General features: G+C 50.2%; 3 protein-coding genes across 3 annotated transcripts; 2 read left to right on the forward strand and 1 right to left on the reverse strand.

Moving 5' to 3' along the window:
* The first annotated feature begins 3,279 nt into the window (after positions 1-3,279).
* Positions 3,280-5,094, forward strand: LOC100905916 (innexin inx2). Its single transcript, XM_018639422.1, has 4 exons — positions 3,280-3,574; positions 3,698-3,858; positions 4,024-4,142; positions 4,550-5,094. Exons 1-4 carry the CDS (start codon positions 3,524-3,526, stop codon positions 5,092-5,094), a joined length of 876 nt encoding a protein of 291 aa, XP_018494938.1. The 5' UTR covers positions 3,280-3,523.
* A 1,723-nt stretch (positions 5,095-6,817) lies between these two features.
* Positions 6,818-8,976, forward strand: LOC108864220 (synaptotagmin-8-like). Its single transcript, XM_018639423.1, has 5 exons — positions 6,818-6,951; positions 7,044-7,209; positions 7,338-7,493; positions 8,165-8,431; positions 8,575-8,976. The coding sequence occupies exons 1-5, from the start codon at positions 6,818-6,820 to the stop codon at positions 8,974-8,976; spliced, it is 1,125 nt and encodes a 374-aa protein (XP_018494939.1).
* Positions 8,977-9,287: 311 nt separating this feature from the next.
* On the reverse strand, positions 9,288-21,562 carry LOC100906063 (nose resistant to fluoxetine protein 6). Its single transcript, XM_018639440.1, has 13 exons — positions 21,034-21,562; positions 16,952-17,075; positions 16,637-16,757; positions 16,179-16,293; positions 14,580-14,786; positions 14,142-14,312; positions 13,428-13,521; positions 12,951-13,043; positions 12,139-12,304; positions 11,324-11,403; positions 10,965-11,208; positions 10,496-10,825; positions 9,288-9,809 (listed from the first exon to the last, which is right to left on the reverse strand). The coding sequence occupies exons 1-13, from the start codon at positions 21,407-21,409 to the stop codon at positions 9,531-9,533; spliced, it is 2,400 nt and encodes a 799-aa protein (XP_018494956.1). The 5' UTR covers positions 21,410-21,562; the 3' UTR covers positions 9,288-9,530.
* Between the last annotated feature and the right edge of the window lie 312 nt (positions 21,563-21,874).

Here is a 21,874-nt window from a genome sequence, read left to right on the forward strand (position 1 = left end):
GATATCGAAAGAAAATCCTGCGATTCCGTCGCTTTTCAATTCCAAATTCAAAGCTAGCTCTCATCATCGCGCTCGGAGAACTTACTTATGTGAGAACAATAGTAAACTCAGGCTTCGCAAAAGTTTAGAGCGAGAATAAGGGTTTGTAATTCAAAGCTCATGATTGAAACGTGTCCCGCTGCCGGCCCAGGGCATCAAGCGAGATCCGGCAGCGTTTCCTTGCAATAATGAATTCAAGTTCAAGTCGGAAAAACTCCACTTCAAGATAACGATATTCCCGATGATGATGATGACTCTTCCAGTCGTAGAGTTCTATTGACGCGTCTGTAGTATGTTGGGTCAATCTAACTTTCGGCTGAAGCGTATTACATCTCGTGCAATATCAGATGGTTCGCCTGCTAAGCTGCGTCTTAGCGAGGATTGAAATCCGCATCAACTAGTCAATGACGTGGTGCCAAACTGAGCGAGTTGTCGCCGAACGATGAGATGGGGGTGCAGGACAGGAAACTGAAAATTAGCGTAATAGTCGTCCTGGCCGGGCCTTGTCCGAATGATGATCGGGAATAATCATTGAGTTCCGTTCGACAACAACTCTCCCAGAGAGGGGCCGCCTCTCGACATCTTACCGTAAACGTACGCCGTTGCCGCGGGGTAACGCCGTCGTGACTTGTGCCATTGTATATAGTGGGGCAGCTTGAGTCAGTTCATTTAAAACTTTATGCTTGCTCATAATCATGAATTCATCATAAAGAACAGAACATATCTATGTACGTTCGAAAATTCGCGTATCTCGCCCCTCTCAGAACTACCCATTTCCTCCTCCCCCCTTTCTTCTGAATACCTCCTCGAGAGCATTTATTTGGTCGACGTAAGTTTTCTGTCTCATGCTCCCTTAAAAATGTTTCCGTTCATTGTAGAAAACCATCTGTACTACTGGAATAAACGAAACCTGTCATTCCGAACATGGCATCGATTTTTTTTCTCACGCCGCTTTTCAACGTTTCTTTCCCGAGGAAAGCGAGTCTGAAGAGAAGGATGACTCATTCCGCTCTCCGGAGACTCAAAATGCAATCCTTTCTCGACATGATGTTCTGCCGCGGCTCCGCTTGAATCAGCATCACGAACAAGCTCGTTTGTCATTGAGTCTCAAGGCATTATTAGGATCGATGTCAGAATATGATATCATGCGTCTAATTTTGATTGAGGCGGGCCCAAGCGTCATGGCCGCGCGTTTTCTGCATCTTCGCATTCTTTGTCTTATAATGACGCATGGTTCGATGGAAATTACTGTGTTTACGCTCGAAACTCGATATCCCCATGGTACTTGACGTTATCCTAATTCATTCATAAGTATCTCGTAGAACAATCAAGCTCGACTACTCTCAAATAACACAGAACGCACAATGGACGCTCCCCATTGAGCTGTAGCGTGATCGAGAGCCATCGTGATCCGCTCGGAGAGCAATCATTGTTTTCATCGGTGATCCGAAGAATGCTCCCTCTCGCATTCCTTCCACCTGTCTCAGTAGCTGTCGACCGACACCTCGAGATTATTTATCGCCCCTCCTCCGGAGTAGACTCTAGAGGCAGGACGCTGAAGGGGAGCGCAAGCTGACAACCCGAATTGCAGGTCTCGGCTTCCGAAGTTGGCACGATCGTAGGCAGCCTTTCCTGTCAGCTTCGCGTGATCAGGAGATTGTCTTCATTTTCTGCTACTCTCTTGTGCGCGGTGCTTGTGCTTCCACTTCTCACGAGCGATCCCCATATAACGAGGGGATCACTCCTTTCTCTCGTCAGAGACTTCTCGGATAGCTTAATCGCGAGCTCCACTCGGTGAGTCACCGAAGATCAGATGTGCTATCGGAACCCTTTCATGCCTCTCGAAGTTCCAGACTTTCTTCATGAGGATCAACGCCATGACTTTGACAGGGAATCTTCAGCGGGGCTTCACGTGACGCCTCTCGTGGTCTTCGCAGAATGTTGCGGAACACAGTTCGTTGCTGCGGTCTGATACCCTTCTTGCTGGTCATCGCGGTCGGAGCGCATCTTCCGAGCACCACGATCAACGCACGACCGGGTTCTGGTCGTGGCGTCTCAGGGACCTTTGATGGAATGACTCGGGGCCGTCCTCCGATGGGTTTCGGCCAGGGAACGGGTGCCCGTCGTCCAGGTGGTTTCCACTCGGGCATCGGGATGGGCAGCACGAACTTCAACAGAAGATTCGTAAGGTGAGTCTCAACCATTGTGGATTGAAATCGGTGCGTAGTAAACGAATCGATCACGAATCTGGTCCATTCCAGTCCCGTGGCAGGCCTGTACCAAGAAAGAGGCGTCGACAAGGATCAAAGGCTCGCGAGGTCCAGGATCTTGGACAGTCGTAATTCATAGGCTATGCTGGATTCGAGGGAGTATTGCGCTCGACTGTGATCTGCGGCTGATCCTCTCTGGCAGAAGAGGAGACAGGGCGGCGGAGAAAGCCGTCGGTGGGATTTGTCCGGAGAGTTTCGATGAAATAAAAATTGCTCCAGCCCCATGATCTTGACAACTCCCGGAGATGTTCCTTTGATGACTTCGGGCACTCCATGGGGAGAGGGCAGGGCTCGCGTCCAACAGGAGCACGAATGATTCATCTTGGACCTATCGTTATTATTATCCGTGTTCCTCTCGTCGATGAATTGATCCGTCTTCTCTGACTGAGCGAAACAATATAAGCGCCAGAATGTTCCACCTGGTCGCCCCGAAGCATCCTAGGTTCGATGTCAAGGTTTTATGTGTGGCACTCTCTCTGAACAGCTTCAATTAGACGAGTCATCGTGAATTTGCTTCAGTGTAGTCGTCATACGGGCGTCGCGTCGGAAGCCTTGTCGTCGGTCGTGATGTGTCCTACGCTTAGGGTGTCACCCATGACTGGGCTCGAATGAAGTCGACAGAGCGCTGGCTTTGCCGACGTTTTTCTCCACGCAGACATTTGTTGATACTGCCGCCGACAGTTGCCGTGAACGTTGCCATCGAAGCGATTCCAGCTCACAAATCTTCGCTGTTTCCTCGGACGGAGTGAACTTGTTCGGTCCGTGCAAAGAGCCAATCCGCGACCGTAGTGCTAGCATGAGTGTTCCAACCTTCCAGCGGAGTTCGGGATTACGTATGGGTCGTCTCCGCCCCGAAGAAACCAGCCTTTTCTGATTCTCGAGTGCTTCGGCGACTTATCATTCCTCTGTGTTAGAAGACCACGACACCTCTATGGATCTCTGAGAAGGTTTTCCTGAACAAGATCCCCTTGTGCAACGAATCATGTTCGCCGTCGTGGGGGACCGCATCCATAGGATCATCAGCACCGCCGCTTCCCCGACCAAGATCGACAGCCCGCTTTTCCAGTTGCACTACGGTTTCACTGCCGTGGGACTGCTCGTGTTCGCGGCGTTGAGTACGTCAACAGAGCACTTCGGAAATCCAATCGACTGCATGTCGAGTTCCTCGCCGGCAGTGATTCCACGACGTGCGCTGACTACTTATTGTTGGATCCATGGAACCTTTACGCTGGAACCTGATTTTGATACGTATTCTGCGCATCCAGGTGTTTACAAGTATATTCCTGATGTAAGAGGCGTTTCATCCGGTTGCAGTTTCTCATTTGGAATTCGTTATGCTAGGACGAAACATATACGCGTCCGGTTTCTGTATGTGACATGAATTTCAGGACGAGAATTTGACGCGGACCCATCATCTGTACTATCAGTGGGTCTGTCTCGTTCTTCTCGCCCAGTGCATATCTTTCTACGTGCCGCGATACCTCTGGCGATTGAGCGAGAACGGGTTGACTAAAAAGCTCATGTCGGGGGAAGCCCCAGCGCTTGCCAGGTAGGGCTAGCAGCAACAAGGGGAATTCAATTTCATCCTTGGACATGTACATATGCGTCCTGAAGAATATTCTCTAGTACCTCATCAAGTCTCTGCAGGGGTACGTCCCTCCGATACATGCCTCGCTTCCCTCATGTCGATAACAGGTTCGGGATTTCTCTTCAGGTACCTGATGTCGCATCAGGACTGCCATACCTTCCTTGGGTTCACGTATCACGCGTGCGAGGTCATGAATGTTCTCGTGCTTTGCGGAAACTTTATCCTGACTGACCTGCTGCTAAATCGTGAGTTGATCGGAATACTCGAATGCCATCGACTGCGTCGAGAGGCAATATCGAGACCGCTTGTCACGGCAGGTCATCGTCGGAACTGCGAACCACTTATCCGACATGGATCCGAATATGAATCCCGAACGACGTCGAACGCGCCAGACCCTTCAGCCTTTTCACGTAATAATGCTCCGGATTGAAGTAATAGTTGCGGGAGGAGCGTTTTCTGCTTGTGCTCACCGTGAATAGCTGGGCTACATTTGATTGGATAGCGCAGAATATTTCTCCGACAATATACTGGCTGCCGATATCGAACACAGAACGAGTTTGTGTTTCGTTGTCCAATAACGCATGGAATCAGACTCGGCTGTTCGTTCATCCCTATATCGTATAGTCTCTTACGGTCGATTCTGATTTTTCAGAGAAGTTCCGTGGTCTCGGTCTGTTTGTATTGAACGGTGGAGACCTGGCGCGGATATTCCCGAGGATGGGGAAATGCACTTTCCAGATGTTCGGACCTACGGGCGAGATCGAACGCCACGATTCTCTGTGCCTCTTGGCCCAGAATGTTTTCAACGAGAAAATTTTCTTCGCTCTCTGGTTCTGGTACTTGTTCCTCGGTGTTCTGACAATCATGAACATGTTTTACACTCTAACTCTGTTCTTCTGCATGGAAGCTCGTGTGCATCGGATCTCATTCGTCTGTCCCTCCCTGGCTTCATCGAAGACCCGCATAGATCGGGAAAAAAGACTCGAAACAGTCGTCCGGGAACTACATTATGGGGAATTCTTCGTTTTGAGATTGTTGAGCAAGAATGTGCCGGCGCAATTCCTGCCCAAGCTAATAAACATATGCTACGACCTCATGGTCGAGAGGCGTAAGGACTTCGGTTACAAGTTCCAAATGCGGAACGATCTCTACTCGAATCGTGAGGATGAATCGAGATTTCTGCTCGCAAAACCCTGAATGTCGGATCCGAGATTAGCCTCGAGTACGAGAGACCTGAGTCGGAATAAAGTTCGGTTCGGAGGAACTCGAGTTGTCCTTGTTTTCTCGTTTCATGCTCAGTCTGCATTCCTTATTGATTCCTACCGTCAAATTCCGAGCTCACTCTCACAGAGAGGCCTGGCGGAGGACCCAATTATCTCTGTAACTACTACCACAGCCCAGGATCATGATACGAAGGTTGACGCCGACCGAAACGATTCTGATAAGCATCTTCATTCTGATTTCAACGATCCATCTCACAGATCGGCATGCTATGGGAATAACTGCACGTCGCTACGCACTTGATCACAGGGAAGTCTGGGCCATGGGCTCATTGAGGAGCGACCTAGCCATCCAGGAGCGCCACAGTCGGCCTGAGACCTTTAGGACCTATTCGGCTCAAACCAACTTCAAAAAGTCGTAAATTTAGTCCATCCTGAGCGAAAACGCTTCTCTTTTCGGCTAGCTGCCGGCGAGTCGCGGGCGAACAGCTCGTCGTCATGCCCGCCTTGGTATGACGGGGACCATGTGCTACACAGTTCTCTGTTCTGCAGCCAGGCGGCAGAGTTTTTGATCTCATCGCCATCCTTCTCCACCGCCTGGCGAACTTGTTTGAAACGGTCCGACAGACGAATCTGCTCGCATCAGACCCATTGTAATACTTCGTCTCGTCACAGTTCGCCTGCGTCATATCGCAATGTAACCTGGAATTCTCCAAGGACTGATGTGAATCCGAAAGAATTGCTCCGAGGATTTATTGCCCCGTGCCTGAGTCTGCTGAGAATTGTGCTCAGTTGCACATTGCAGGCGAGGCTTCGCCTTTGTTCCTGTGGCCTCCATCGTCTGGGGGAAATCTAGAAGAACGTCCTAGGAGGGATAGCCGAGTCGGTAAGCGAACCCTCAAACGTCAACCAAACAGTCCAGGCGGTCAAAAGCGGGAAAGGTCGCCCGGCTCCCGAAATTCAGGGCACCAGACGGTGTTGCCTCTCAGCGGTCATCCGCTGCTCGAGCTCGGTTCCCTAGAGCTAATGCGTAATTTCTGTGCGCATAGCGTCGACCCTATCGATCAGTCTGAATCGATTTTCGTGAGCTTGGCATGAGTTTCTGAGAGCTTCAAGTACGAGTGCGCTGTAAATCCGGGAGCTCCCCCGTACGCGTTAGTCGCTCCAGTCAGGAGATCGAGGCCCATTGGGACTTCATCCTCGACCAAGGTTCGAGCCCACGAACGGGCTACGGAATCCATCTCGGCGATCAGCGACTCCGAAACCCACGATCTCACTTCGTGGAAGGTGTTTTCGAGGTGAAATCCGACTCTCTGTCAGCATCCCGGAAATCGCGTTGGCGAGAATTGCTGTTTTGGTCCAGGGACAGGGAGAAGCCCAGGGACGTCTCTGAGTCACCGCTGCCACGCATGCCCTCAAGTTAATTTTTCCTTGCAGCTGCAACCCGTTGCGGAATCTGGCGCTCCTTCAGTCTTCCGTTACGCCATTGTGTAACTGAGCCTATCGAACATAGTCTGACCTCTATAACTATTCGATGATTGCCATCAGTGGCAGAGGACAATCGATCTGCGAGCGGACGCGTCTTCTGTGAGGAAGTTTCCTCTCACACGTGTGGGTTTCCTGAGTACGCAATGAGCTTTTTTGTCCACCCTGGGTGGCCTGGTTCATGAAAATCCGGAATCTAATCGTCCGAGATAAGGATGATTTTCGCCGCCATCCCCGACTCGTCAGAAACGACGCCGATCAGCACCAGCGCGAAACTCGTAGCTTGTATCGCCGTCTTCATCCTTTTAGGAAGCCTAATCTCAGCCATGGGCTACTACCTGATCAGAAGGTGAGTCCTACAACCGATGGGATGAGAGTTCTGTTGTCATTCTAATTCATTTCGAAATCGATGCACAACTCATTGAGCTTGATGAGCTGAAGCATGACATTCATCTGTTCTCAGAAGAAAGAATTCGAAGAAAAACCGAAACCCCCGATTCTTCAATTCGACCTCACTCCCAGGATCACAATCGAAGAGTCGATCGATTTCGTGGTGCCTGCCCTTCAGTCCCCTAGAACTCTGATGGCGGGCGCCGGGATGTTCGAGGTTTGATTTGCTTTGATGATACTAATAATCGTACGGCTTCCGTCGAGCGTTGTTCGCTCCTCTGACCCGATATCTTCGGACTCGTCAAACTCGGGGAAATTCTAATCACGGAATTTTAACGCTGACAGTCGGGCTCGACGGAACAACTTCAGAAGAATCTCTACGAGCCCACCGCTCGAGCTTATCGCCCACCGAGCATAGGCTTCACCGTGGAATACGATCGCGAGGTTAGCTCGACTCTCACCGTCCGATTGAATGGCGCAAAAGACATTCCACCGTCGAAGGTTAGTGTGAAGAATTCTCATTAGAGGGTTTCTGGAGGGAGGAGGGACCTCCTCGGGATTGGGTCCAGGAGAATCTCTCCTCCGATTTTAGTCGTACTGTGGGAGACAGAGTGATTCGCGGGATTGATAAGCGAAACGCTCACCGTGGGAACAACCTGCGGGAACGGCGCGCAGAATCGTGCCCGGATCTCCGCGGGAAATTCTGCACCTAGCTACATATTCAAATCTGGAAAAAACGCGCGGTTATCACAGCTGGTTTCCGGAAGCTTTGCCAAAGGAAGGAGCATCGGTGCGAACACGTGGATGAGAGTACCACGGGAGTCCTTTAGGATTTCGTATAGAGCGGAAATCGAAAGATTTCGAAGCGAAACTCGGTCAACGCGCCGGGGAGGACACGCCTCAGAGCCACATGTTGACAAGCACGAATGCCTCCCGCTAACCCAGATGAAAGTAAAGTTGAAAACTCCGAGAATATTTGGAGCTCCAACCCGGCGACAGGTCGCTTCCGGTGGTTTCTTTCCCCTTATCCTCCATCCAGATTGCGGAGTATTCCTCACTGGGCGCCGACGTCGTGCCAAGTCGAAGGGATCCTTGGGTGAGACGACGATGATCGTTCTCATCGAATCGGAGCTTTGCTTTCGTTCCGGATTCCCGAACCTACTCAATTTCAGCTCGGAGTCAATCCCATCGTGAAGATCTCTCTTTCACCGGACAAGATCAAGCACGTTTCTCGACTCCAAAGAGACACGATACGCCCCGTTTTCGGCGACGTTTTCCAATTTGATCTCCCCGAGGACGCCAACATCGAGACGCGATCTCTGAAGTTCACACTCTACGATCAAGACAAGCTGAACAAACGTCCTCTCGGGAGAGCGGTTTTCCCTCTGAAGAAAACAATGCACCAATCAGAACGATGGATCTCACTTAATGTTCAGCAGGTAAAGCAGTATTTAATTTGAGCCTACTCCGGTGACCTGGATTCTCTCTATCTCGAGCTCCACATCTGTCTTATCTTCGATCGGGAGCAAGGTTCTACTGAGAGACTTTGGGTCGGAACTTCAATGAAATTTTCTGTTTTCAGTGCAGAGAGCGATCCTACGGCGAAGTCACTGTTCAGCTCGAACAGAATGACGCTTTGTTCGTTTGTTCGTTGCTCTCCGTAAGAGGAATTCCGAACGATATATTCGTCCACGTCAAGCTGGGCGTTTACGTCAATCACAAGCCATACAAGAAAGTGCGCTCCAGTGCCTTCCAGGCTCTCGGAGGAATCATGAGTCTGAAGGAACGGATCGAACTCCAAAAATCGGATTTCGGTCGGAATGACTTGTCTACGCTGCAGATCATTGTGAGTCTCCATAGCAGGAAGAAACGGCTAGCCAAATGCCACATAGGCCCGAGGAGCTCCGTCGACGGCATGGAACATTGGGCAGAAATGCTGCTGCGGAACAACGCGATCAAAGCGCATCGCTTTCTCTCGGGCTGAGTCATCCTGGGGATCGGGAAATCCTGACCGACTGGGGAACGGGGAGATCCATAATGAGGCGGACGAGATCTGTACGGGAACGTATTCAAAGCTCTGTTCAATTAGGTACACCGACGATTGTACATAGTACAATGTGAATAAAGCGAGAGCCGTATCGCAATGTACCGGTGGGAGCCTTGGGATCGATGGGAGACGACGTACCCTTGACATTGGTGAAAGCTCCAGCAAAAATTATCGACTTCAGTATTTATTTTCAGACTTGAGCAATATTTCAGGCATCTCACAATATCTAGGGAGGTTGTCACAACGACTTAATTTCACTTCTTCCTGGATTCGTGACGAAAGTATCTCTTGTCTCTCCTTCGATTACCTTCGGTGGCTGAGAACATCTCCAGCTTTCGATCTGGATACAACAAGCTCCTGCGAGTTCTAGCGTCATTTTGATTTAGCCTAGCATACCTAAAGCGTATATACAGGTGTGGTATGAAAAGTTACACTCGACCGAGTGTCGTGTTGTGACAATATCAGTCCTGACACTGACTTGGTGGCATTATTCACAATTTCGCGTTATCGAAAGCCATGTTGATTTTCCCGTTTATGTGCTTCGGGGTGCTGTTGAAGGATGCGATTCCTGTTTCCAAGAAAACTGAATTTCGTTTGCTCTCGATCGGAGGTTTTCGCTTCGTGCTCGGATGGTGGCCCAAAGGATCGAAACGGTCTTGGTAAGCTTTCGTCACCATTCTGTCCAGCGCGAGGAAAGGTGACTCGAGAGTAGCCGAGAGGAAGAACGCCGCTACGTACGCTGAGAACAAATGCCCGAGGTACAGGTAGCCCTGAAATGAGATCAACCACGTTTATAGTCTCAACGAAACGGACCATAAGAAAATGCGTCTCTCTGACTGACTCGGAGACGGCAAAATGAAAGAACAAGAGCATTGGCCGGGTCTGTCCTGAGATTCTGGGTGTTGCCCGTTGGGGAGGAATGGAAGCGAAAGAAGTTCGGAATCCATCGAGAATCAAGATTATTCTAATTCATGAGAGACGACATTCGTTCATCGGATAAACCTAATCGACAATGCCAGAATCAACATCGAAGGAAGTGCCCGAAAGTTCGCCACTGGTGAATCTACTTCTGAGATCACCCTTGTCCTACGGGCGCCAAGAGCACGATGTTATTGATGATGTCAGACTGAGCGATCGAGCGCTAGGATCGACTCTTGGTGAGAGCAGGTATAGTGGCCGTTCGAGCGCAAGTGTTCCGTGGACACGGGCGGGCAATCCGCCACGAGGAATCGACTTTCGAGCCGAGTCTTGCGAAACGTCCGGGCGATCTGCTTTCGCTCTCATGACCAATTTCGCCAAAATCAGCTCTCACTCACACAGCCGTCGAATCGCCCCGCAAGGCGTTCCTTCCCGCAACTCCAGATACGAGTGTAGCAAAGTCGGCGGTCCGAGCGCGGGAAGTTTGATTGAGTTTTCGCTCTTTCTCTAGGAATGCGATGCTCGCGGAGAAACTTACCGTGAAAGGTATCGTAATGTAGAAGGGTTCTCTTAGGTAGGCAGTATGCCCTAGGATGATGAGAGGATGTACCAGGTAGACGAGGTAGGTGAGTCGAGAAAGGGGAATCCATGCATTAAACGAGAGGATCCTATTAATGAGTCCACCATTCCCGGTAGCGCACGCGTAAACGGTCCAAGCGATACACAACGACCATACGAGCCTGAACAAGGCTCCGTAGGCAACTCCAACTTCTACGGACGGCGCTTCGTAGGCATTCCAGTTGCGGACTCCGAATACCATTGCAAGCTGAACGGCCCACACCAACATCCAAATCGGAACCCTGAGCGCCTGTTCAAATGGGAAAACAATGAGCGATGACCTCCTCATAGAGATGTCCAATAATTAAATCGGGGACGTATATGTCGTCTATATATAATCAGACTTCAGACGGATTCGACAGGATTAATACTTCGGCATTCATTCTCACCTTGTGGATTCTTCGTCGCTTCTCCTTGTACAGGATATAGCCCAGGGCCACACCGACGCAAAATGGCGCCAGGTGAGTGTATGGCTTGTAACCGATTATGTTCATGTATTCATTGAAATGATCGGGGTCCATATCGATGAACAGGGGGATCGGGGTCAATTCATTGACGTAGAGGAGGGCACCGATCGTGATAACGGAAGCGGTTGCGAGACCGAACAGGATCAGGAGCCCGACCGCTGCGCTCCTTGGGGGAGAAGGACGGAAGAATTTGTCAGTTGAGCCCAGGACTCCGAGAGAAATCGCCGGATCGAAGGGGGAATCATGGGAGCCAGCTCATGAGAAAAATCGATACAACTCACTTGTACAAGAGGTAAGCAATGAAAGGCAGTATCAAGAAATAGTGGAAGTCCGACGAGAGGTACCAGCCGTGAGGGAGACACTGAAAATCATGGGAACGTTGTAGTATGTAAATTCTGCGAGCGTGATGTACTTTGTTTACACCCGTTCAACGTTCCAGAGACCGAGCTGAAGCGTCGGTGTCCAGAAAATTCCAGATTCTACGCCAGCTTCGAGAGCGCCAGAGGTGCGACGTCTGCGGGAGAAACACTTTCGTTCCTCCCGAACCATAAAAAATTTCCACTGCAACTCGGGATCCCGTGTTGTTCAAATTCAGTTATTCCGGCTTCTGCTCGAGCATACCCTCTTTCTCTCCGGCTCGGGGGAAATACTTATTTCTGACCGAAAAAAACTGCGAATCTTCTGTTCCAGACATGACGAGTGCAAAGATCAAACCGGAAATTTCTGCTTGATTTGTTAATGATTTGCGATTCCACCCCGGATATCAGGATAGCTGCGGTCAGCGGATACGCTGACCGCAATCCGCTTCGCCTCGACGCTCCGAGGAATGCATTTTCCAGAGAATTACTTCTCGCCGACTCTTCTGTTCCCTCCGCAAATGCTCATAATTATGATAATCTGGAATGTAATCCAGTCGAGCGCAACGATTGGCATTTCTCGATATTCGGTGAAGCTTCGGGAATTTAGTTCGCGTGATCACTGTTTCTTATCCCTATGTCTGCAGGGAAGGCGTAGAGCGTTCACGCATGCTTGCGCGGACTTAGACGTTACAAAGCCCCTCAGAGTCCGTGTCGCCTGGACTCATGAATGCCCTCACCATGTTCTCTCGATGGACGTAGGCTCCGATGTAAAGAGGATTCGTCCACCAGCTGTTCTGGCACGCGTTAGCGTACGGTTCGAGAGTTTCCTTCCATAAAGGTCCGGATCCCGCGAGGGGAAGTATGATCATCAGGAAAGAAACAGCAACGAAAGCCGGAGTGAGTCTGCAATCGAACGATGGGGAAAATTTACAATCATAAGGGCGAAAGATGACAAACCCAGAACTCGTTGAGGAATCTTCGTCTGGACGAACGCCAAATGCATTCATTAGGACCTTGGAACGAGCGACTGAGTGGAACATATTCCTGCCTATCGACTGCAGCGTCCCTGCATTGTTTATGTTCCATTGGAAGTCGTTGATGCTTCCATAAGTTTACAGTCTCAATTTTCTTTCGCTGTTGCGTTGCTCTTTCCCCCCTCCGTTGGTCTCGACTCGATGAAATCATTTTCTCATTGAAGTGCTTTTCTCTTGCTCATTGACCGACACTTCAAGAGGGTAAGTGTGCGCCGAGCGTTCATTTGAAGTATAGAGTCGCGAGCCCGAGAGGAAGAAAATTCACCCTTCGAGCTCGAGAGGAGCGAGCAAGAAATCGATGAATTACAGCAAGAGGGGGAAGCGAATGTATCGGATGGTAGCGAATGCGATACAACCATCGGCCGATATGCAAATGGCTGTCAAGCTTGTTCAAACGACCTCACTCTGATGACGACAGTCGAACGCACAAGGTCTGCCGGATTCAGAGACCGGGACTTTTCTAAAGGCATCTCTGTATGCGAATCGATTCCCAACATGAAAGACCGCGCGCTTACCTCCACCATCTTCTGATAATATGCCGAAAGTAGCTGAACGAGCCCTGGCGATCCTCCATCCGGGAAAGATAATTTACAGTCAGAACGCAGCCGCTGTGATATAAGGATGCGTTAGCAGGAGCTCTGGACTCTATCATGCGCTTATCATGGATTGGATGCTGAGCCCCCATGACCCCCTTGGGAGCCTCCATGTTCTCATCGGAAAGTCATTTTTCGATCATCGCGTGTCAGGCAGCGCGACTCTTCGAGAACCATGAAAAAACACCGATCACCGTCTACAGGCATCGAGTCCCGTCGTGAGCTCGCCGCCCCAGCTAACCCACACGGTCTCACACCGAGTGAGGCGGCACGACGGGACTCGTTTCATCGGTGTTTTCTCCATATTCTCTGGATACACCCGGGAGTGCGTAGTGGTCTCTGCTGCCTCGCGAGAATAATTGAAATATATCGTCATCAATCGTGAGAGATGATACTTACGAAATCGTTACGAAGGTCTCCACAGCGGGGAATACGTTGAAGACCATCTGGAAGGGAACACTCTTCCCCAGCGCTAAGGCTTCGACGAAACCGCCTGCAAACAGAGTTCGTTCATACTTCCATCTTTGGGATATGCTTTAGAATCCTGTTCCATCTAGCTGCCATTTACGCAACTGCCCGATCATTGAATATGACGTTCGGAGAGAAAAACGTCGTTAACGCTGATGACGTTCCAATTTTCGAATCATTTTTCTCGTCATGACTTTCTCTCTGTCCCATCAATATTGAGTAACCATTTGCTTTTGGAACGGCGCGACGATCACTCCGTTCACGTCAAAGAGCGGCTGGAGCTCGTGGGATAATTACAATCTTCGGAACAAGACAGATACAAGGAGGTATTCCTGAGCATACTGAGTCACGGATCCGACGAGTAGTTTGCGGCTGACGGATCAATTCTGAGTCGGCAATCAAATTCACATCTCCGCCAGCCATTATCGTGCTTGTCGGCGGCTAGAGTCTCTTCTCCGGGCCATCTACCTCGTCGAAATTATACGATTAATCATGGGGCTACAAGGTCGCCCTGGCCTATTGCGATCTCGCGCATCCGTTGCATTCATTCATACACTCGCATACCGAATCACCGATTGGAAGAATATGCCTAAGAATTTTATGCGAATTTAACAGATAATAATTCTCCTAATTATGGGTACTTACTTCCGAGGTTGAAGTTTTTGTAGAAGAACGTGTGGCCCAAGATGATCCAGGCCATGGTAATTACTCGAAGACCATGAACGCATCTCAAAGTCGACGGACCGGTTTCGGTGTTCAAGATCTTCAACATATTGCTGTACACCGAGAAACATTCGGCCACTTGCTCGACCATGTCTATTGGCAGAGGAATTTTGACATTAGCTTCAATAGATATTGAGATGAATTTTCCGCTACGTCTTCCCGAGCCAAGGTGTCATCGCACGCAGGCTTGCAACGACCTCCGAGCTCGACACCGATAAATTACGCCCTGTTCAAGCATGCTTGAGGACGCAGCGTTTTTTCTTTGGCGAAAAAAAACTCCCGAAAAAATATGACTGGATCAAGAAGAGAGGATCGAAAAATGAGCTCATGGTTCCAAGGAGAAAGGAAACGCGATCTTACTCTGCTGTCGGAACGTTGCTTTTTCGCCGTCGGATCTACGTGCACTCCTCATCAATTTCGGTAGGACATCGAGAGCAGTGCCGATTGCCGATAAAGCCAGAAGGCAAATGAGGACCGCCGAAACTGTCATTTGGGTTGAGGTCAAGGGGGGCGAAGCGCTGTCTTCGCACCATTGGACGTCGATTTCGAGAGCAGCAATACTGGCCACTGCAAACAATAAAAACGTTTTCAATTTTTTTGCGATGATTGATCGCGAGAAAGCCCGAACTAAACGGGCGATGCTCCTGTTCCGGGAAAGGTGCTGCTAGATGTCAACTCGTGTCAGCCGTCGCGAGATTTTTCGGTATCTTCACAAGCGGAACTCTTTCGGATGAAGACGTCGGCTTTGCAGTTTGTATGCATTCGTCGTCATTCGGAGGAAACGGGGACGCAGAAGGATGTCTTCGGAGAATATTCACCACATCCTTCTGCGTGTCTCAGCGATGCTGGCGACTTCTATCAGTCCAAGAGACTAGGACTCTGAAGGAGCCAAGCTCGCAATCGATTGAGCTGCATCATTCGGACGGGTGGATATTTCCCCCCTTTCCCCATTCGAAATGCGTCTGTCTCCCGTCGAAGTATTCTTTTCGTAGCGAACTCGATTGACAGTACTCACAGTATACCTAAATACTCCGAATATTCCTGCTTGACGAGGGAAATGCAAAAAGACCGTCGCTGATGTCGTCACCGACTCAGACATTCCGTTCAGTTGCCAAGTCTATCATTCCTACTTTTACTCTCCGAAGAATCAGAATCCGATCGGAGGCGAACCGAGCATCCGAGAACCGGCTGCGACGTTAATCAATCGTCGTCGAACGTTCCTCGACTGCGTTCGCGATCAGAACTTTCGATCGTTCGGGATACGTCCGGAAAATCGAGGGTCGTCTCCCAGCTCGCCCGAGGTCTGTTTCACAGCGATGTCGTTCCGGTGCCAAAAACATGCATGTCTTTGTTGGTCCCGTGTTCTCGCTGTCCCGTGTTCGCGAATGCTCACGCTGGTTCAAGTTCGGGAATCACGAGAAATTAAAAAACCCTGTATTGACATTCCGATCGCTGCCAACGAGTTTCCACCGCGTGTCGCTCACGGTGAGAGTTCAACGACCCGTCCGATCCGGTGGGATCGATCTGTTTTATGAGTTCTCAAGACTCGGAGTTTTGTAAAATGATTTGCGGCGACGATGGCTGTCCCGACCGCCAATCGCACCATTGAAGCTAAGCTCCGTCGAAACATCAAATCGCAGATAATGAATCAATGTCACGGAAGCTAGCGACGGAAGCAACGGAGCTGCCGTATCGTTGCGGACAGAAACTCTCGGGGACGTTTCACGTTGATACTACGAAATTTGAGAAACCTAGAAGATTACGTTGGCTGATTCAGTGGAAATTCTCTCCCGGCAGCTGCTCATGACGAAATATCCAATATGTCTTTGACGCTCGGGATCTCAGATGATTTTATGGCCTAGCGAAGGAGACAGCTCCACCTCGATCCCCGGTAGATGGAGGTCGGGGAGAAACAGCGCTTTGGAAATTCGGGAATTTACGACCTCAAGAGACACTTACGTTGTCGGACAAGGGTGTTCATGTCATCGATTGTACAGGTGTGCGGCACACACGCACCTATTCTGAAGTGCGCGAAGTAAAAGTATGCAAGATTCATGTCTGGTCCGAGCACATTCTGAAATTTACGCAGAAAAAGGATAAGCGTTTTGATTGATCTGAGTTCTGACAAGCCTACCAGGCGACCTTTACCATCTCGAGACTTCGGATAAGCACCGTTCGATCCGAGGGGCTGAATATCGACAGAAAACTCTTACATCTAGACAGCTAATGGGGAATCGTAAGCAAGAAGAAGAAAAATGCCCCGTCATCTCCCAATACAGAGACCGAAGACAAAGAAGACGTCAGTGCTCCGAAGTTGACATTGTGTCTTTCGGTATCACGTCGATATAGGTGATGGAAAGTGGGACGACGGCAATCAAACAAACGGGGAGTTGCTCCTAAAACTTTCCACACCTCACCTTCAGAATCGGAATTTCGTCAGTGTAGTTTTTGAGATATGTTCGCGGATCGTATTTCGCAGGTTTCGGGAAGTAGAGATGCGGTCTCATATTGATGGCGCAATATTTTCCCGTGAAAAATCTGAAATCGAACGAGGAGTATGCCGTCATCATGACCCGCAGCGAGTTCCGTGACGCGGAGCGAGGCACCGGAGAGAAAGAGAATGCGAAGATCCGAGATGAACGATAAGAAGAAATCCGAGTGATCGGAAGAGCGCTCGCTGCACGTATTCGAATGCCCAAGGCGTTCGGATGAGCAGAAGTTTCGAAACTTACGTATCGATCTTCCCATTATATTTTTTCTCCTGAGCCACCACGGATTTGCACTCCGCCATGTTTCCGAGCGATGAGAGTGCGCCGTACAGCACACCATGGGGTAATTTGCCCCAAGAGTCCAACACTGTAAGAAGAAAAACAAGGTGGTCTACGTGAGATGCGCATCCTCTTTCGTCCGGAGTGTTTGCGAAAAAAAGGCAGGGATTGTCTCGCAAGCAACGACGAGAAAAAGGTATCGGGATATATATATTTATTCTGTTGTTTCCGAAAAGGATACGGTGGCTTTGGCGAGCGTGGATGAATATTGATGAACCCACAGCACGATAAAGCAGCGATAAAGTCGCGTATGTTTTCGTTGAGCAATTAGCGATTGGCCGCTGAAACTCTTATCGGATTGCTGTGGTGGCTGATAACTCGCGCCAAGAATGTCTTTAATTTTTGCTTTTTTCTTGTCCCTCTACTCACTCGTCTTCTTGCCTAATGCCCCCCTTTGCCAGTCCGTGCCAAATGGCGGGCTGAAACTACTGACGGGCGACCAGCCCACCACATAGTCTTCCATTCATTCATTCTTCCAGTGAAATCATCCATGACTTTTTCTGCATGCCCTCAGTTTATTTCGATAAGAACCCGAACTATTATTTAGCCACACTGAAGTTACGCAAAACCCAAGGTCACCGGCTGCCCAGAAAAAAATCGAACGCGGGAAGAACCGAACCGAGATCTCCAACGGTCGGCATTGCATCGCGATGGGGATATCTACGCTTGAATGTTCTCAGAGGTCGTCTCTCATCCCGCAAAGGCAGACCGAGATGGATGCCGCGTAAGACAATCTTCTTGCAAGAATTGCTGCCACGCAAGGTGTGATCGTTCGACATGATTGTTGCGGAGTCGAGAAATGGTCGGCGATCCAGTCGACGCCGACGACTTTATCGGGGAAAACGACCCACATCATCTGCAATAATCAGACACGGATCGGGTATCACGTGCCTTGCAGTACTGCGGATTCGAGATTATTGTGTATTTACTTCCTATCTCCCCTCAGTCCGTGACTGCGAGCAAGATCGAACGATTGAACGATACCTGCCAGAAACCTGCTCACGTGACAATCAGAATTCGTAAGTTTTCCGATCGCCTGATTTTCCGGGAAACGCCGTTTTATTCGAGGCGTTTCGTCGGCCCCACAATCGATCGACCATCGAATCAAATGCGCAAAGAACATGCAATCTCATTGTGAGCACTTGATGTTCTGCAAGGTGAAATCGGCGGCGAAGTATTCTTGAAATATCTCACTCAAGCGTTTGATGCGCGACCCGACGGCTGCTACTCTACTCGCTGTTCATTTAGCATAAGTCCGACGGAGCGGAAGTCATCCTCGATTTACTGGGGTGTTCATCGCTTATATAGAGGTCAAGGACAGACGGAAGTAGTTGTCGTCGTCCCTACGGCCGCCGCGGCTGCCGCCGTCAACAACGAGGTCGATATCCGTGACGTTGACCGTAGTGTCCACCGCCCAGCACTGACCGGGTCCCGTTTCATGAGGGATTCTCTTTCGGAGAATGACGCAAGGCAATCATGGAATGGGCGACGCATATTCAGTAGACATTGTTTCCCCGGACGCGCACCGGATGGCAAATCACTTTAAACTGATTCTGAGTTTGCGGATGACTTAATCGCATGGAAAAAAAGACTCGTGCTGGAAGTTTCTTGTTTGCGGCGCCAAGTACGCGCTCTGACTCAGGTTCCGATCGGAATCTGATTGCGTCTAGTTCATTTGATTGTGGAGGTAGATTCGCTGTGCTCGAGAAAGCATGTATTGAATTTTCTCCTCGACGACGCCATGGTCCGCGAATTATTCCGCTGGAATTCCGCTCCACGTCCGCTCCACGTCCGCCCGACGACGGCATCAGCTCTGAAGGAGTGAGTCGTTGAGACTGCCGTAGTCTTCGGGCCAGCAGCTTGATCAATTAGTGTTCGTACATGAACCTTCGATGGTGTGGCCATCAGGAGAAATGTCTTTCTCTTATTGAGCTAAGCGTGACTCAAGACCCACAACGAGACCCTACCGTGTTTCTCGCCGTGGAGTCGTGTACAGCAATTTCTGTTCGCGATGCTCGTTATGCTAGCGGACCAGAAACGATCCTGGTCGGTTTTTCCATGCCGGAGCCGCCTCTTGGCAACGAGCTCCGAAGTTTTGTTTTGAGACAGAGCTTCTGGACGGATCGCTGGGAGGCTCATCGTTGGCGGCTCCTGACTCCTGAGCCTTGGGAACTTCGCTATTCACCTCAACTTGAGAAACAACGAAACACTGCACGAGCCGCATTTCAAGATCAAATCGAGGGCTATCGCGTTTGGCGAAAACCTCGACTTGACGAACGGCTTCAAATCAAAGCGTTGTCAGACGGTGAACTTCGATTCGCTGGAATGCTGGAGCGCCGTTCCGAACAGGAAATCGAACCCGGAATTACAGGGGGAAATTACGCAAACTATAGCGGTCGCAACGCGTCATCTCGTCAAGACAGAAAGGGTCAAAAACTCTGGTGCCGTCGTCGGCATCACCGCCGCGGCCGTCTAGTCCCCGTAGCGTTCTACCGCGAACGTAGAAACATCAGTGCGCATTCATCCACACCAGACCATCCTTCCCATTGAGTCAGCGGCACATGCAGGAGGCGACAGAAATTATTCGGAGCATCTGTGGGTAAGAGCTCTCCTAAGACGCCCATGGTTCTGATCTCGGTGGGCTTTTCGAAATTGATAATGCCCGAAAATAAAAATGTATCAGATTTAATCGCTCGGCTCTTTATGTTAATCTGTGTGTTTGTTGTTCGCGTGCTGTTACTTTCCTCTCGCAGCTACCTGTCATTAGAGAATTGGGCCCCGCAGAATATCCCTGAATGAAATTGTACCGAAAATATTCGCCGTACTGTTCTGTGCAAGCACTTCCGAATGAGTTCCGTGACACAGATTTTCGTCCACGTCAAAAACAGAAGAAAGTCGCAGACGTAGAAAACCCCGTCGATGTCGCCGCCGCCGCCACAACTCCGGCCGTTAGGGCGGAATCACCCAGAGTGTTCGCTTCGAATGCGATCGATCTTTCGGCGCTTTTCTCTTCCATCCACGAAGCGAATTATGAATAAAATAAAATTATTACGCGTCTGCAAGTGAGTGTCTTGGAAATCTGAAGTTTGGCGTGAAAATCACCTGTGCCTGAAGGGGCAGCAGAAGACAGCAGAGGCACTCAGAGCAGGAGAAGAAGCAGCGAAAGTTAGATCGAGGAAAAAAGCTATTTCTCTACCGGAAAAGATTCGCGCGGCTGCTAGTGATCGCGAGAAGTTGTCGGATCGTCGACGACCAAAAGTTCAGCGCTTCCGATGTGAAAAGCGGGGAGAAAAACTCCCGAACGCTTCCGAACACGTTATACGGCTTCTTCTGTCGCTTCGGTAAGCCACCCTCACCTACAAGGTCGGCCATACTAATTAGGAAATGTCTCATAGTGACTGTTCCAGCCATCTCATGCATCAAATCTGTTGAAGACCGACGTCCATTCTTTGTAAGCTACCGAGCAAGCGAGCGAACGAACAAGTAGGGATGTAAACTAGCAGACAGACGAACTCGATCCATCATTCATCCATCGACATGAAGTCGCCGGTCCGAGAAAGAAACCCCCTCGAACAGCCATCTCGGCGGCTACCCAAAGCCGTAGCAAAGCCGATTTGATGTCTTATCGCCCTGGATTCAGAGAAATCATCGTCCCTCGTTCGGTCCGACTTAACAGAAATGTTCGAACGGCTCTCGACTATTTGTTTTGAAGTTAGTCGCCGCTACAGGCAGCTCCCCGGTATTGCATATAACGCCCCGGTGACTTCGATGTCCAGAACCTTTCACTTCTCGTGGTGGCGGTAGCGGGGCCACCGCAATTTCTTCTGATTCAACCCGAGAATATAACGCCCCAGTGTGAAATGAGAGGAAAGACACGGGGCCCGCCACCGCGGCAAGAAAAAAAGTGAGCTTAAACGCACACGGAAGTGAATTGGAGCTAATGAAGAACAAGAAAGAGCGGTGGCGCGAACGCGCTGACAACTCACTTTTGATTGACCACGGTCGGAATTTCTTCAGACCGAAGGCGAACTTCAGCAGGCCGTAGGTGCAGTCCCCGGTAATATTGAGTTCGTGGATGTCTCGCACAAAATGCGGCGCGATGTACTCCATAACGTCGGCGGACACGGCCTTAATGAGTTTGCTCTGTTTCTCCGAGTAGTACTTGAATGGATTGGCGGGGTCGGGTCCTGGATCCGGGGTTGTTGTTTCTTCGACGAGGAGATCTGGCTCGCTCTCGGCTCCATCGTCCATCGATGACTGAGCAAGATTTGGAGATTCATCACTTACGAGTTCCTGGCCGACTGCCGTACGCGTGACTAGACAACAACACACCGCAAACGCACTTAAACCAAACCAGCGCATGGTTGCTGGCCAGCACCGGGGAGCACCAGTTTCAGCGGATTCTGTCTCAGCTGCTCGCTCAACTCAACACCGAGTCGCTGTGTGACAACTAGAAAATGATGTGAGTACACTCTGCGTTAGAACTGGAATAACACATGGCATCGAACGAGCGCGCTGATCGCTTCCCAAAGCGCTATTTGCGAGACTTAATCTGAAGCGCGAGAAGGAAATTCGGAAAGGGAGTACCGGCCCGGTGGCACGTAAGAGAACCAGCCGTGCTTTCTCGACGACTGACTGACTGACTGCTCGCCTGCCTGCTCGTCGTCTGACGCTTCGACCAGCTCGACTTGGACGAGATGAACTTGAAGCAAAATTTCGACTTGTGGCACAGGCGATCGGCTTCAGCACCGCCACAAAATTCAGAAAATCCTCATCCTCCTCGCCCTCCAGATCGATCTCACCCCAATCGGTATATCGACCTGCAGC

Source organism: Galendromus occidentalis, unplaced genomic scaffold, assembly GCF_000255335.2.
Source record: "Galendromus occidentalis unplaced genomic scaffold, Mocc_1.1 scf7180000077438, whole genome shotgun sequence".
Classification (NCBI taxonomy): Eukaryota; Metazoa; Arthropoda; class Arachnida; order Mesostigmata; family Phytoseiidae; genus Galendromus; species Galendromus occidentalis.